The sequence below is a fragment of the Somniosus microcephalus genome, chromosome 1 (assembly GCF_052327205.1).
Source record: "Somniosus microcephalus isolate GS21.2 chromosome 1, FLI_Smic_1.0, whole genome shotgun sequence".
Classification (NCBI taxonomy): Eukaryota; Metazoa; Chordata; class Chondrichthyes; order Squaliformes; family Somniosidae; genus Somniosus; species Somniosus microcephalus.
Genome location: NC_140987.1, coordinates 355,003,315 through 355,018,371, shown reverse-complemented (window position 1 = coordinate 355,018,371; position 15,057 = coordinate 355,003,315). Strand labels below are relative to the sequence as shown.

Sequence of the window (15,057 nt, the reverse complement as noted above, 5' to 3'; positions counted from 1 at the left end):
AGGGAATTCAGAGTCAGGCTGACGACCTGTTCATGTTTTTAAAAAAGGGACTTTGTTACAGAAACAGCCCGCAGCACAGTCTGCTGGATGTAAAAACAGCCTCATGTGCCATGGAAGAGAAGACGGAGACTAGTAGCAACACCGAGAGTATCAAAGAGACATTACCGCCTGCCCTGCCAAGTTCTCATCTCTTCTACTCCTGAAATTCCAGGTAAACAGCTATCCTTCAATATCTCACTGAAGTGATCATTCGTGATACTTCAGCCTCAGCAAGTCTCAGTCTATTCAAATACAGTAGGCATCACAGCCAGTACTGATACAACATCCACACACTTTCCAACGGGGGTCACTGGATAACACTAAGTAGGCGCCCTGGTTGATTATTTTCCTTCCTCACTTGGGAACTAATACTTTTTATGATCTGAATCGGATAATTCAAAGGGCATTGCGAGTGGTGTTAAAATTAAAATAAAGACTTGAACAAGCAAATAGCACTTACTCTGAAATTGAAGGAGGTACTCCGTCTGAGATTTTTTAAAGTACAAGCGAGCTCATCTCCATTGTGCTTAGCCTTAAAACCATAGCCCTATAACATATTTTTTTTAAATGTAGTTACAAATAATTTTACAAGTTAAGCTTGCAGTTTGTACATCATAACAGTAACTTGCAAAAATAAAATCTTTTTACAGAATAGTCCCAATTCCCTCCTTTTTTACCCATGTGACTTTCAATAACTAGCCAAAAACAACAATGCTTAACAAGTCAGAAACAATCACATTTCCTCCACTGGGACGTGAATTTCAACTGGGATAGTTTGCCTTTTGAAAATGTGCTGTCCATAACTGACCAGAGGTTAGCAATTTCCACGTGCCAAATTTGTGCTCATTTTCTTTGTACAAGACAAATTAATATTTACAATACAGCAAAAAAAATTCCTCTCCTACAGAAATATAAACTGTGGTGATTAATATGAGTTCCCTCTTGTGGCTAGGCAAATAACTGATGGAACTGTCAACTGTAAATATTATGAAAATTACAAGGAGTATAGGAACAAGAATAGACCATTCAGCCCCTCAAGTCTGCTGCACCATTCAATTAGATCATGGCCGAGCTGTACCTCAACTCCATGTACCCGCTTTTGCGCCATATCCCTTGATACCCTTACCTAACAAAACTTTAGCGATCTCAGTCCTGAAAGCTCCAATTGACCCAGAATCTACAGCCTTTTGGGCAGAGATTTCCAGATTTCTACGACCCTGTGTGTAAAAAAGTGCTTCCTGATTTCTCTCCTAAATGTTCTAGCTCTAATTTTAAAATTATGTTCTGTTCTTTAATTGCCTTTATTTAAGTTTAAGACACTAGTTTCAGACCCAAGTTTCTCACCCTCAAACTGAATGTGAAATTCTATCATATTATGATCACTCTTCCCTAGAGGATCCTTTACTATGAGATTAATTAATCATAGACATAGAAACATATAGAAGATAGGAGCAGGAGTAGGCCATTCAGCCCCTCGAGCCTGCTCCGCCATTCAATGAGATCATGGCTGATCATCCAAATTCAGTACCCTGTCCCTGCCTTCTCCCCATATCCCTTGATCCCTTTAGCCTCAAGAAATATATCCAATTCTTTCTTGAATATATTTAATGAACTGGCCTCCACCACCCTCTGTGGCAGAGAATTCCACAGGTTCACCACTCTCTGGGTGAAGAAATTCCTCCTCATTTCAGTCCGAGATGGCTTACCCCTTATCCTTAGACTATGACCCCTAGTTCTGGACTCCCCGGCCATCGGGAACATCCTTCCTGCATCTAGTCTGTCCAGGCCTGACAGAATTTTATAGGTTTCGATGAGATCCCCTCTCAATCTTCTAAACTCCAGTGAGTACAAGCCCAATCGACACAATCTCTCCTCATACGTCATTCCTGCCATCCCAGGTATCAGCCTGGTGAATCTTCGCTGCACTCCTTCCATGGCAAGAACATCCTTCCTCAGATAAGGCGACCAAAACGGCACACAATACTCAAGGTGCGGTCTCACCAAGGCCCTGTACAACTGCAGCAAGACATCCTTGTTCCTGTACTCGAACCCTCTTGCTACGAAGGCCAACATACCATTTGCCTTCTTAACCGCCTGCTGCACCTGCATGCTTACCTTCAGCGACTGGTGCACAAGAACACCCAGGTCTCTTTGCACTTCCCCTTCTCCCAATCTATTGCCAAATAATAATGTGCCTTCCTGTTTTTGCCACCAAAGTGGATAACCTCACATTTATCCACATTATAGTGCATTTGCCATGTTTCTGCCCAATCACCCAACCTGTCCAAATCATACTGGAGTTTCACGACATCCTCCTCACAGCATACCCTCCCACCCAGCTTTGTGTTGTCTGCAAATTTGGAGATACTACATCCAATTCCCTCGTCCAGATAATTAATATATATTGTGAACAGCTGGGGTCCTAGGACCGATCCTTGCGGTACCCCACTAGTCACTGCCTGCCACACGGAAAACGACCCGTTTATTCCAACTCTTTGCTTTCTATCTGCCAACCAGTTCTCTATCCAAGTCAATACCCTGCCCCCAATCCCATGTGACTTAATTTTGCAAGCTAATCTCTTATGCGGGACCTTATCGAAAGCCTTCTGAAAGTCCAAATACACCACATCCACTGGTTCTCCCTTATCTATTCTACCAGTTACATCCTCAAAAAATTCCAGTAGATTAGTCAAGCACGATTTACCCCTTTGTAAATCCATGGACTTTGTCCGATCCCGTCACTGCTCTCCAAGTGCTCTGCTATTACATCTTTTATAATGGACTCTAGCATTTTCCCCACTACCGATGTCAGGCTTACCGGTCTATAATACCCCACATTTTCTCTACCACCTTTTTTGAATAGTGGGGTAACATTAGCTACCCTCCAATCCATGGGTACTGTTCCAGAGTCTATCGAGTTCTGGAAGATGACCAGCAATGCATCTACTATCTCCAGGGCCACTTCCTTAAGTACCCTAGGATGTAGATTATCAGGCCCTGGGGATTTATCGGCTTTCAGTCCCGTCAACTTCCCCAACACCATTTCCCTACAAATACTGATTTCTTTCAGTTCCTCCCTCTCATTAGTCCCTATATTCCCCGACAACTCTGTGAGGTTATTTGTGTCCTCCTTCGTGAAGACAGAACCAAAAATTGGTCTGCCATTTCTTTGTTCCCCATTATAAATTCCCCTGATTCTGACTGTAAGGAACCTATGCTTGACTTCACCAATCTTTTTCTCTTCACATATCTATAAAAGCTTTTACAGTCAGTTTTTATGTTCCCTGCAAGCTTACTTTCATAATCTATTTTCCCCCTCTTAATTAATCCCTTTGTCCTCCTTTGCTGAATCCTAAACTGCTCCCAATCCTCAGGTTTGCTGCTTTTTTTGGCCAATTTATATGTCCTCTCTTTTGATCTCATGTTATCCCTAATTTCCCTTGTTAGCCACGGTTGAGTCACCTGTCTCATTACACCAGATCTAAAATAGCCTGTTCCGTTTGGTTCCACAACGCATTGTTCTAAGAAACTGTCCTGAATACACTCTATGAACTCGTCCTCAAGGCTACCTTTGCCAATTTGATTTGTCCAATCTATATGAAGATTAAAATCGTCCACGATTATTGCAGTACCTTTCTTACAAGCCCCCATTATTTCTTGATTTATACTCTGTCCTACAGTGTAGCTACTGTTAGAAAACCCAATAATCTCACTACATTGGGTTGACTATGGGCATTAGCAAGAGGCAATGTACTGAATCTGGTTCAATATTGTTAAATGCCCATATCACACTTTCCCAATTGGACTAAAATTACTATTTAATAGCAAAATACTGCGGATGCTGGAAATCGGAAATAACAGAAAACGCTGGAAAAACTCAGCAGGCCAGGCAGCATCCATGGAGAGAGAAACAGAGTTAACGTTTCAGGTCTGGGACCCTTCATCAGAACTGGAAAAGCTGGATATTAAGCAGGTGCAGAGACAGGAGGGGAGGAAGGAATTGAAGGAACATAATGTGCTTTTGTAAGAGGCAGGAAAGATAAAATGTTGCAAATGGGCTACTGCTGCTCGAACTACTGCTCTCGGCGCATCTTGAGATCCACGCTCCACGCCATGCGCCGCCACATGAACACTCTCGACTTCTCTCTTCAGCAGCACCGATGCACTATCTCAAAGCTGTCCGGGTCCACAGTTCCATTTCATCCTTTGACTCATCCAATGCTTCAACAAAAAACTTTTTTTCTTCCTTTATGTCAAGGATCGCAAGCTTCAGCAACTCTTGGACATCAACGCCCCTCCGGAACCTTCTTCCCCTTCACTTTCCTCTGACCCCATCCCTTCTTCCAATCTCACCCCTGCCGCATTTTCACTAACCCCTCTGACCTTCCCCTCTCTGACCCCGATCAGTCCTCAGCAAGGCCTGAGCTTCATCCCCTTACGCCCCCATCTCAATGAATTTCGAGCTCGGCACGATGCGGAGCTCTTTTTCCATCATCTTCGTCTCCGTGCCCACTTCTTTGGCCAGGAGCCTTCCCCCCCGCAGAGCTGATCCTTTCTCCTGCTTTCAAAATTCTCATTCTACCTGGACCCCTCCCTCTGGCCTCTTCCCCTCTCTAGATCTTTTCATTGTCACATCGGCAGTTAGCATCGGCCGTCTCAATTTCTCTGCTCCCCTCTCTCGCTCCAACCTACCTCCCTCTGAACTTGCAGCACTCCGTTCTCTCTGATTCAACCCTAACATTATTAAACCTGCTGATAAGGGTGGTGCTGTTGTTTGGCGAACCGACCTCTACCGTGCGGAAGCTGAACGCCAACTCTCCCGCACCTCCTCCTACCTCCGCCTGGACCATGACCCCACTAGCAAACATCAGGCCATTGTTTCCAAGACTGTCACTGACCTCATCTTCTCTGGAGATCTTCCTTCCATGGCCGCCAACCTCAGTCCCCCAACCCCGCACAGCCCGCTTCTACCTCCTTCCCAAGATCCACAAACAGGACTGCCCTGGTAGACCCATCGTTTCAGCCTGTTCTTGCCCCACAGAACTTATCTCTTCCTATCTCGACTCTTTTTTTTCCCCTAGTCCAGTCTCTTCCCACCTACATTCGCGACTCTTTCGATGCCTTCCGTCACTTTAACAGTTTCCAGTTTCCTGGCCCCAACCGTCTCCTTTTCACTATGGAAGTCCAATCCCTCTACACCTCCGTCCCCCACCAGGACAGCCTGAGGGCGCTCTGCTTCTTCCTTGAACAGAGGCCCAATCAGTCCCCATCCACCACCACCCTCCTCCGCCTGGCTGAACTTATTCTCACATTAAACAACTTCTCCTCCGACTCCACTCACTTCCTCCAAATTAAAGATGTTGCTATGGGAACCCACATGGGCCCTAGCTATGCCGGCATTTTCATGGGATATGTGGAACATTCTTTGTTCCAGTCCTACTCGGGTCCCCTCCCTCACCACTTTTTCCCGGTACATCGATGACTATCGGTGCCATCTCCTGCTTTCGCCCTGAACTTGATAAGTTCATTCACTTTACTTTCAATTTCCACCCTTTCCTCACCTTCACATGATCCATCTTCAACTCTTCCCTTCCCTTCCTTGACTTCTCCGTCTCCATTTCTGGCGATCGGCTTTCGACAAACATCCACTACAAGCCCACAGACTCCCACAGCTACCTGGACTACGCTTCCACCCCGCTTCCTGTAAGGACTCTATTCCATTCTCCCAGTTTCTCCGTCTCCGCTGCATCTGTTCTGACGAAGCCACCTTCCATACTAGTGCTTCCGACATGTCTTCCTTTTCCCTCAACCGAGGATTCCCCTCTACTGTGGTTGACACAGCCCTTGACCGTGTCCGTTCCATTTCCTGTACTTCTGCTCTCACCCTTTCCCTTCCCCTCCCTCCCAGAACCATGATAGGGTTCCCCTTGTCCTCACCTTTCACCCCACCAGCCTCCACATTCAACGGATCATCCTCCGCCATTTCCGCCACCTCCAATATGATCCTACCACCAAACGCATCTTCCCCTCACCTTCCCTTTCAGCATTCCGAAGGGACCGCTCCCTCCGCGACATTCTGGTCCACTCCTCAATCACCCCCAACAGCCCTGCTCCTTCACCTGGCACCTTCCCGTGCAAGCACAGGAGATACCTCCTCCCTTCCCACTGTCCAGGGCCCCAAACACCCCTTCCAGGTGAAACAGCGATTTACTTGTACTTCTTGCAATTTAGTATACTGTATTCGCTGCTCACGATGCGGTCTCCTCTACATTGGGGAGACCAAATGCAGATTGGGCGACCGCTTTGCGGAACACCTCCGTTCAGTCCGTAAGGGTGACCCTGAGCTTCCGGTCGCCTGTCACTTTAATTCACCGCTTCACTCCCACTCTGATCTCTCTGTCCTCGACCTATTACATTGTTCCAATGTAGCTCAACGCAAGCTCGAGGAACAGCATCTCATCTTTCGATTAGGCACTTTAAAGCCTTCTGGCCTCAACATTGAGTTCAACAATTTCAAACCATAACCCCTGCCCCCATTTTTCATGCTGTATGATTTTGCCATTCCCATTTGCAACATTTTATCTTTCCTGCCTCTTATAAAAGCACAGTGTGTTCCTTCAATTCCTTCCTCCCCTCCTGTCTCTGCACCTGCTTAATATGTTACATAGCCAGCTTTTTCCAGTTCTGATGAAGGGTCCCAGACCTGAAACGTTAACTCTGTTTCTCTCTCCATGGATGCTGCCTGGCCTGCTGAGTTTTTCCAGCATTTTCTGTTACAGGAAATTTTGGTTTATCCGGAGGTTGTATGCCCGGAAACATCGATCTAACGGCAGAAATCAGCAGCCGTTTTGGTTAGGTTTTTTTTCTTCCCCTAGCTTTTTTTAAATAAAAACAGTCAGGCTCTGGAAAGTGTCTCTGTAGCTTAGCAACAGCTTCAGAGACGCTTCCAAGGTACGGGCCGAGTGTTTACAAGCTGTTGCTAAGCAAGTGTTTGTTGTCAGATACGGAGATGAAAACCTCCGTATCCTTCAACATTAGCGCTGGTCTATCCGGAAGTTTTGATAGATTGGCAGCAGCTCGGTCCCGTCGGTGCCAGATATCGCGCAGTTTCCTGTATTACTATTTAATACATTCAGTTTGTTAAAATCTTTCTTACTGAACTCTCATCTTCCATTTCCAGGATATATGTAACGGATTCATCATATGAAACACCACTAGGTCTACTCCACTCCAACGACATCCATGTGACACCTGCCCGAATTAGCCGAGGGGGAGCTGGGGCAGCTGGAACACTCCCTGCTGTGTAATATTGTACTGTTTCACTGGAGTCACTGGTGGAAGAACCAAAAACAAACAATTAAAATATAATGCAAGAAGTTCACAATTAATCAGTGCAGGTACCATGGCAGCTTAACAGGTCAACACTGCTTGGCAATCCCATGAAAAGGCACTGGGAATTGTAGACAGTACAATTTGGGCTTCTTCACAGTACCTTGTGCTCAATGCAAAAGTCAGCTTCCACAGGCAATCCCACACTTCCTCTCCACCAAAACATCACTATGTGGGACAACGTGCCTCAAGGTGAACCGTTAAATTTTTCTGTTGAGCTATACATTAGAAATTATGAAATGCCACTATATTGCTCTGATAGATGGAAAAATCATGACGACAGATTTTGCAGCTGAGACTAAAACTAATTGAATTTATTATACAACATAAATCTTTATAGAAGAATAAAGCAGCAGATAAAAATAATTGTCCTCAATTTTCACTGGTACTTCAAAATAGTTTTTGAGACAAAGTAAGACATCATCAAGATTGTTCGATAATTTTATGTGGAACACGCCTTGGTCTCCATGGAGTTCCATCTCACCACTTTCACTTAGATTGGTAGCTCAACCAAGTGAGCTAGCTAAAGAGTGAAAGCTCATCATATATTTATTTGAGGCTGAGCTGCTTCTGTTACAGAACTGTCTATTAAGTCAGATTTCCAAGACTCTCAGTCTGCCGATCAGGTACCTTATTCAAACAGTTCTCTCAGCTCCTTAAAGCGATATTGCCATAGCAACATGCGTTTACATAGCGCTTTTAAACTACCAGATTCCCCAAGGTCATCTACAGCTAAATAATAAAAGGAATAGACACTGAGCCATGGGAGAGATGTTTGGAGAGGTGAATGAAGTCTGTGTCAATAAGATGGGTTTTGAGAATGTTTTTAAAGGAAGACCAAGAGAGGAAGAAGGGCTGAGGGACAGCATGCCAGAAAGTTTAAAATTGGGAGAGGATAGTTGTTCCCATCAGTCTCGACTGAATTCAAGCTTATGTCACAGAGGTAAAAGGACAATTGGGTTGATCCACTGCATAAACCAGTCCCCTTTTCCTTACTACTTATTCTTAATCCAATTTACTCCATGCTATTTTCGTCCCTCTCTTCTTTCTTCATCTATTTTCAGCTATTTACCCCTCTTCTGTGCTTTACCCCACTCAGCATTGTAGGCAATGAGCAGGTGCAATTATAAAAGAGGATAGCGACAGTGATATATGGCATCATGTGATGTCACATACCTTCAAGTTCCTTCTTTCCAGTATATGACTTTTAACAGCAGCAGCTAACTGGAAAATGTTTTCCACTATACATGACAGTTAAATCAGATTTTCCTTTTCCCAGTGAAGTGAAGCCATTCACACATTTCAAAATGGATGTTACTTACCTCAGTCCAATATCGTTTTTAGCTGCTAGCCTGAACGTATATCCTATAGATGGGGACAATTTAGTCAGCTTGTATTGCTTCTGATGTCCAAAGTAACATTCCTTGAAATGGTTATGCCTTCCCTACATGAAGAAAGTTTATTATAGTCAATTTTTATTTAGCCATTTAATGCCCAGCTACAGAAAATTTACCACTACAGCTTTATCTGTATTACAACACTTTGACCCTTTTATAAGGAGAACTGTCATTTAAAAACAAGAAAAACACTCACCTCATCCCATTCTAAAAGGTAATTGGAGATTTTAGAACCACCGTCATTGGGTGCCTGCAACAAAAATTAGAACCAGTAGATTAAAGGTGTTTAGATTTTTGTATTTTACTGGATTTATTAACATACTAGCATATTATTTCTGTTGCTGTACACTAATAAAAAATATTTTCTGCACGATTACACCGTTTCCTGTGGGTTGCTTACACCATGTTTCAAAAATTAGATTGGGGATTCTGGGAATGTTTGCACGAGATCCCCAGGAGTATTAATATTGAGGGAATACACCCCACATAGGAAAGGTTGAAAACCACTGATTTTATTCTCCCCCTCCCCCCCCCACCCCACACACCCATTTTTAAAAAAATGGACCATCCCCAACACTGCCCTGGAAATCAAACCAACAGAAAATAATTTGCTGATAGTTCTAGCAATTCATACCTTCCACTGCAAACTCAGACTGTTTTTGGTCCTATTAATTAATTTTGGTGGAGCTGGAGAGTCAGGTTCACTGATCTCTGTGGTAAAGCTTGCCGGTTCTGAAGTAGACCCTTTCACAGAATTACACATTGCTGAAACTCTATCAGACAAAAACACAAAAGCCGTTATGTGGACAGTTCTGCAAGAGCATACTTAATAGAGGATTTAGTCTAATGAGTAGGATTTCAAGAACGGTTGTTTTTCGGACTGGAGGAAGGTATACAGTGGTGTTCCCCAGGTGTCGGTTCTAGGACGACTGCTTTTCTTGATATATATTAATGACTTGGACGTGGGTACACAGGGCACAATTTCAAAACTTGCAGATGATACAAAGCTTGGAAGTATAGTGTACAGTGAGGAGGAGAGTGATAAACTTCAGGAAGACAGACAGGCTGGTGAAATGGTCAGACATGTGGCAGATGTAATTTAATGCAAAAAAGCGTGAAGTGATACATTTTGGTAGAAAGAATGAGGAGAAGACATATAAACTAAATGGTACAATCCTGAAGGGGGTGCATAGAGAGAGACACCTGGGGGTATGTGTGCACAAATCGTTGAAGGTGGCAGGGCAGGTTGAGAAAGCAGTTAAAAAGGCTTACGGGAACCTGGACTTCATAAGTAGAGGTATTGGGCTCAAATTTCCATACCCGGGGAGGCGGATTTGGAGACGGGAGTGGTGGGAAAATTGCAGAATCGGGGGGCAGGAACCTATCCCGCCTCCGTGCCAATGTCCCAGGAGGCGGGTATCCGACCTGTGCTGGGAGCCGCCTCCGAGGCGGGATGGGGATTAGTGCCAATTAACTGCTTATTAACAGGCAGTTTTTTGCCTAATCCCTATTTTTAGCCCTGAAGTGTGGGCTTCCCGATGGCTCCGAACCACGCCAAGTTAGCGAGGCGGACCGTCGGTCTGAAGGGGTTGGAGGGGTCGAGATGGCCGTTGTGCAGGTGAGTGATGGGTGCATGTGTGCAGAGGTAAGTGTGTGAGGTAAGTGTAAAGTATTTTAATAAGTTTTACTTACCTTTACTTTCTCCTGCAGGCTTCCTTCCTTCAGTTCTCTGGAGTCCCTCAGTTCACCGGCACAGAAAGCAGAATGACTGCTGAAAAGTCAAAAGCTGCAGCATTCTACTTTCTGGTCTGGAGAGATCTCTAACTGAATCAGAGTAGAAGGACTCAAGTTAGAAGACAGATTTTCAGTGTTTGACAGCTTCACAGAGCTGTCAAACGCTGATTTTTCATCTGTTAAAAGCTCTTGACAGATAAAATGTCAATCACTGACGTCACCAGTAACCAGGTGTCCCTTAATTGGCCTGCTGAGCCCGCTGGGCGGGCTTAACAAGGTCAATCAAGGGAAAATAGCGTGGGTTGGCCACAAGTCGATGGAGGCGGGACTACAACCCAAAAAGTGGGAATCCCGCCTCCATCACGCCCTCATTGACAAAATCCAGCGCATAGAGTACAAAAGTGTGGAAATTATGAAGAACCTGTATAAAACACTGGCTCGGCTCCACCTGGAGTATTGTGTCCAATTCTGGGCACCACACTTTAGGAAGGATGTGAAGGCCTTAGAGAGGGTGCAGAAGAGACTTACGAGAATTATTCCAGGAATAAGGGACTTCAGTTACGTTGATAGACTGGAGAAGCTGGGATTGTTCTCCTTGGAGCAGAGAAGATTGAGAGGAGATTTGATAGAGGTGTTCAAAATCATGAGGGGTCTGGACAGAGTAGATAGAGGGAAACTGTTCCCATTGGCAGAGGGATTGAGAACCAGAGGGGACAGATTTAAGGTGATTGACAAAAGAACCAAAAGTGACGTAAGAAAAAACTCTTTTACGCAGTGAGTGGTTAAGATCTGGAATGCACTGCCTGAAAGGGTGGTGGAGGCAGATTCAATCACGGCTTTCAAAAGGGAGTTGGATAAGTATCTGATGGAAAGAAATTTTCAGGGCTACGGGGAAAAGGGCGGAGGAGTGGGACTAGCCTTCTTCCATGCTGTAACCATTCTGATTCTATGATTCTATAATTAATGTTATAAACATACAGTGCACCTTTACTGCTGACTGAACCACTACCAGATAGTATAGTATTTATATGAACTTTGATGCCGTGCTAAGAAAAAAATAAATTGAAAGATAAAAGATGGAAGTCCGTTCATTTATTCACTTTATTATCCATCAGCCTGGGATGGACAAATGAGAAGAAATTAATCCTCATTTTTTTTTTTTAACCACAGGTCTGCCACATTTATGGTAAGTCAGTGGGCAGCCTAGTCTCTCTCTGGCCAGCATGATACAACTCCAGGCAGTATATCCCTTGTGAGGAGATGTCGGCCTCTGGCACAGCTCAGATGAGTAGCTGAGTATTGTGGGGCAAACCAAAGCTGTGCCCACTGTACAGCACTGCACATTGGTACTTGCAACAGGGCTAATTTATCGGCGCAATAAACATATGTTACACAAACTCACGTGCCACACATGACGATAAGGGCCTGTTGACAAGTGGTAATAAATAGGCAGCCTTTAATACGGTTAGGTACTTCAAATTTTGTCGCATTAAGGTGCCAGAGTTTATGTCGATATACACAGTAAACATTTGGTATTAGTGTGCAGAGAAGGGACTGCGACTTCACTTTTCTTGTCGATGTAAGTGGGAGGGTGATGTAAACAAGTTCAACACAAGTGGGTAGGACTGACTGGAATCATATGTATATCAATTGCATACTTAACCAAATTACAAACCTAATCCTGTTTAGATTTGTAATTATCTTTGTGTAACAACGCTCATTAATATGGATAGCATGTGACGAGTTGGTTTAACCAGTTAAATACCAGAATGTAGTGTAATATATAATGAACAAAGCATTTGAGAATTTAGCTGCAAAACAGACTAAAAACTGTATATATGTGGTCTCTCCTCATGGCTTAATGGGTAAATGTACCCCATGGAGTGATACTGAAGAGGAATGTCTCGGGTTTAGCGCTTGGTCCCTGGTGATATACCCAATCTCAGCCATGGCAACAACGTGGTCCCACAATTAGACTGTGTCCCAGAGGAAAAAAAAAAATCAGCCAACGTTTCCACTCCAAGTTGAGATCCAGTGTCTACTGCAAGTGCACATATCTGGATGGTGGGTGATGACAGGATTGGGGTCATCTCTGATGGCCAAGCAAGATTACAGAGCTGGTTCACACAAAGAGGAATTCCTAGAGTGTATACGGGATAGTTTCCTGGACCAATGTGTCGAGGAACCAACTAGAGATCAGGCCATCTTAGACTGGGTATTATGTAATGAGAAAGGATTAATTAGCAATCTTGTTGTGAGAGACCCCTTGGGGAGGAGCGATCATAATATGATCGCTCTCCATCTTAATGAAGAATTCGAAGTAGTTGATTCAGAGACTTGGGTACTGGATTTAAATAAAGGAAACTACGATGGTATGAGGTGCAAGTTGGCTAGGATGGGGATTGGGGAATGTTACTTAAAAGGGTTGACGGTGAATAGGCAATGGCAAACATTTAAAGATCGCATGGAGGAACTACAGAATTTGTTCATCCCTGTTTGGCATAAAAATAAAACAGAAAAGGTGACTCAACATTGGCTAACAAGGGAAATTAGGGATAGCATAAGATCGAAGGAAAGGATATATAAATTGGCCAGAAAAAGCAGCAAACCTGAGGATTGGGAGCAGTTTAGGATTCAGCAAAGGAGGACAAAGGGATTAATTAAGAGGGGGAAAATAGAGTATGAGAGTAAGCTTGCAGGGAACATAAAAACTGACTGTAAAAGCTTCTATAGATATGTGAAGAAAAAAAGATTGGTAAAGTCAAGTGTAGGTCCCTTGCAGTCAGAATCAGGGGAACTTATAATGGGGAATAAAGACATGGCAGACCAATTAAATACATACTTTGGTTCTGTCTTCACAAAGGAGGACACAAATCAACTCCCAGAGATGTTGGGGAACATAGGGTCTAATGAGAGGGAGGAACTGAATGAAATCAGTATTTGTAGGGAAATTGATGGGATTGAAGGCCGATAAATCCCCAGGGCCTGATAATCTACATTCTAGGGTACTTAAGGAAGTGGCCCTAGAAATAGTAGATGCATTGCTGGTCATCTTCCAAAATTCGATAGACTCTAGAACAGTTCCCATGGATTGGAGGGTAGCTAATGTAACCCCACTATTTAAAAAAGGTGGTAGAGAAAAAACGGGGAATTATAGACCGGTAAGCCTGACATCGGTAGTGGGGAAAATGCTAGAGTCCATTATAAAAGATGTAATAGCAGAGCACTTGGAAAACAGTGACAGGATCGGACAAAGTCAACATGGATTTACAAAAGGTAAATCATGCTTGACTAATCTACTGGAATTTTTTTGAGGATGTAACCGGTAGAATAAATAAGGGAGAACCAGTGGATGTGGTGTATTTGTACTTTCAGAAGGCTTTCGATAAGGTCCCGCATAAGAGACTAGCGTGCAAAGTTAAAGCACATGAGATTGGGGGTAAGGTACTGACTTGGATAGAAAATTGGTTGGCAGACAGAAAGCAAAGAGTTGGAATAAATTGGTCTTTTTCCGAGTGGCAGGCAGTGACTAGTGGGGTACCGCAGGGATCGGTACTAGGACCCCAGTTATTCACAATATATATTAATGATCTAGACGAGGGAACTAGATGTAATATCTCCAAGTTTGCAGATGACACAAAGCTGGGTGGGCGTGTGTGCTGTGAGGAGGATGCAGAGAAATTCCAGTACGATTGGGACAGGTTGGGCGATTGGGCAGATGCATGGCAGATGTGGATAAATGCGAGGTTATCCACTTTGATGGCAAAAACAGGAAGGCAGATTATCTGAACAGCAATAGATTGGGAAAAGGGGAAGCGCAACGAGACCTGGGTGTCCTTGCGCACCAGTCGCTGAAGGTAGGCACGCAGGTGCAGCAGGCGGTTAAGAAGGCAAATGGTATGCTGGCCTTCATAGCAAGAGGATTCGAGTACAGGAGCAAGGATGTCTTGCTGCAGTTGTACAGGGCCTTGGTGAGACCACACCTTGAGTATTGTGTGCAGTTTTGGCCGCCTTATCTAAGGAAGGATGTTCTTGCCATGGAGGGAGTGCAGCGAAGATTCACCAGACTGATACCTGGGATGGCAGGAATGACGTATGAAGAGAGATTGGGTCGATTAGGCTTATATTCGCTAGAGTTTAGAAGAGTGAGAGGGGATCTCATTGAAACTTATGAAATTCTAACAGGACTAGACAGACTAGATGCAGGAAGGCTGTTCCCGATGGTGGGGGAGTCCAGAACCAGGGGTCACAGTCTAAGGATAAGGGGTAAGCCATTTAGGACTGAGATGAGGAGGAATTTCTTCACCCAGAGAATGGTGAACCTGTGGAATTCGCTACCACAGAAGACAGTTGAGGCCAATTCATTAAATATATTCAAGAAGGAGTTAGATATATTTCTTAAGGCTAAGGGGATCAAGGGATATGGGGAGAAAAAAGGGACAGGGTACTGAATTTAGATGATCAGCTATGATCGCATTGAATGGCGGAGCAGGCTCGA

General features: G+C 44.1%; 1 protein-coding gene across 4 annotated transcripts in view; it reads right to left on the bottom strand.

Moving 5' to 3' along the window:
• Nucleotides 1-15,057, bottom strand: part of LOC147124979 (fibronectin type-III domain-containing protein 3A-like) — a 175,398-nt gene that overhangs the window by 31,242 nt on the left and 129,099 nt on the right. For 3 of the 4 annotated variants that reach the window (XM_085995568.1, XM_085995578.1, XM_085995559.1), the window contains 5 exons: nt 9,460-9,598; nt 9,022-9,075; nt 8,751-8,872; nt 7,196-7,370; nt 500-586 (listed from right to left, as the gene is read on the bottom strand). In XM_085995568.1, coding sequence (XP_085851694.1) covers nt 500-586; nt 7,196-7,370; nt 8,751-8,872; nt 9,022-9,075; nt 9,460-9,598 — 577 coding nt within the window. The remainder of the gene's footprint in view (nt 1-499; nt 587-7,195; nt 7,371-8,750; nt 8,873-9,021; nt 9,076-9,459; nt 9,599-15,057) is intronic. The other variant, XM_085995587.1, reaches the window with a different exon arrangement.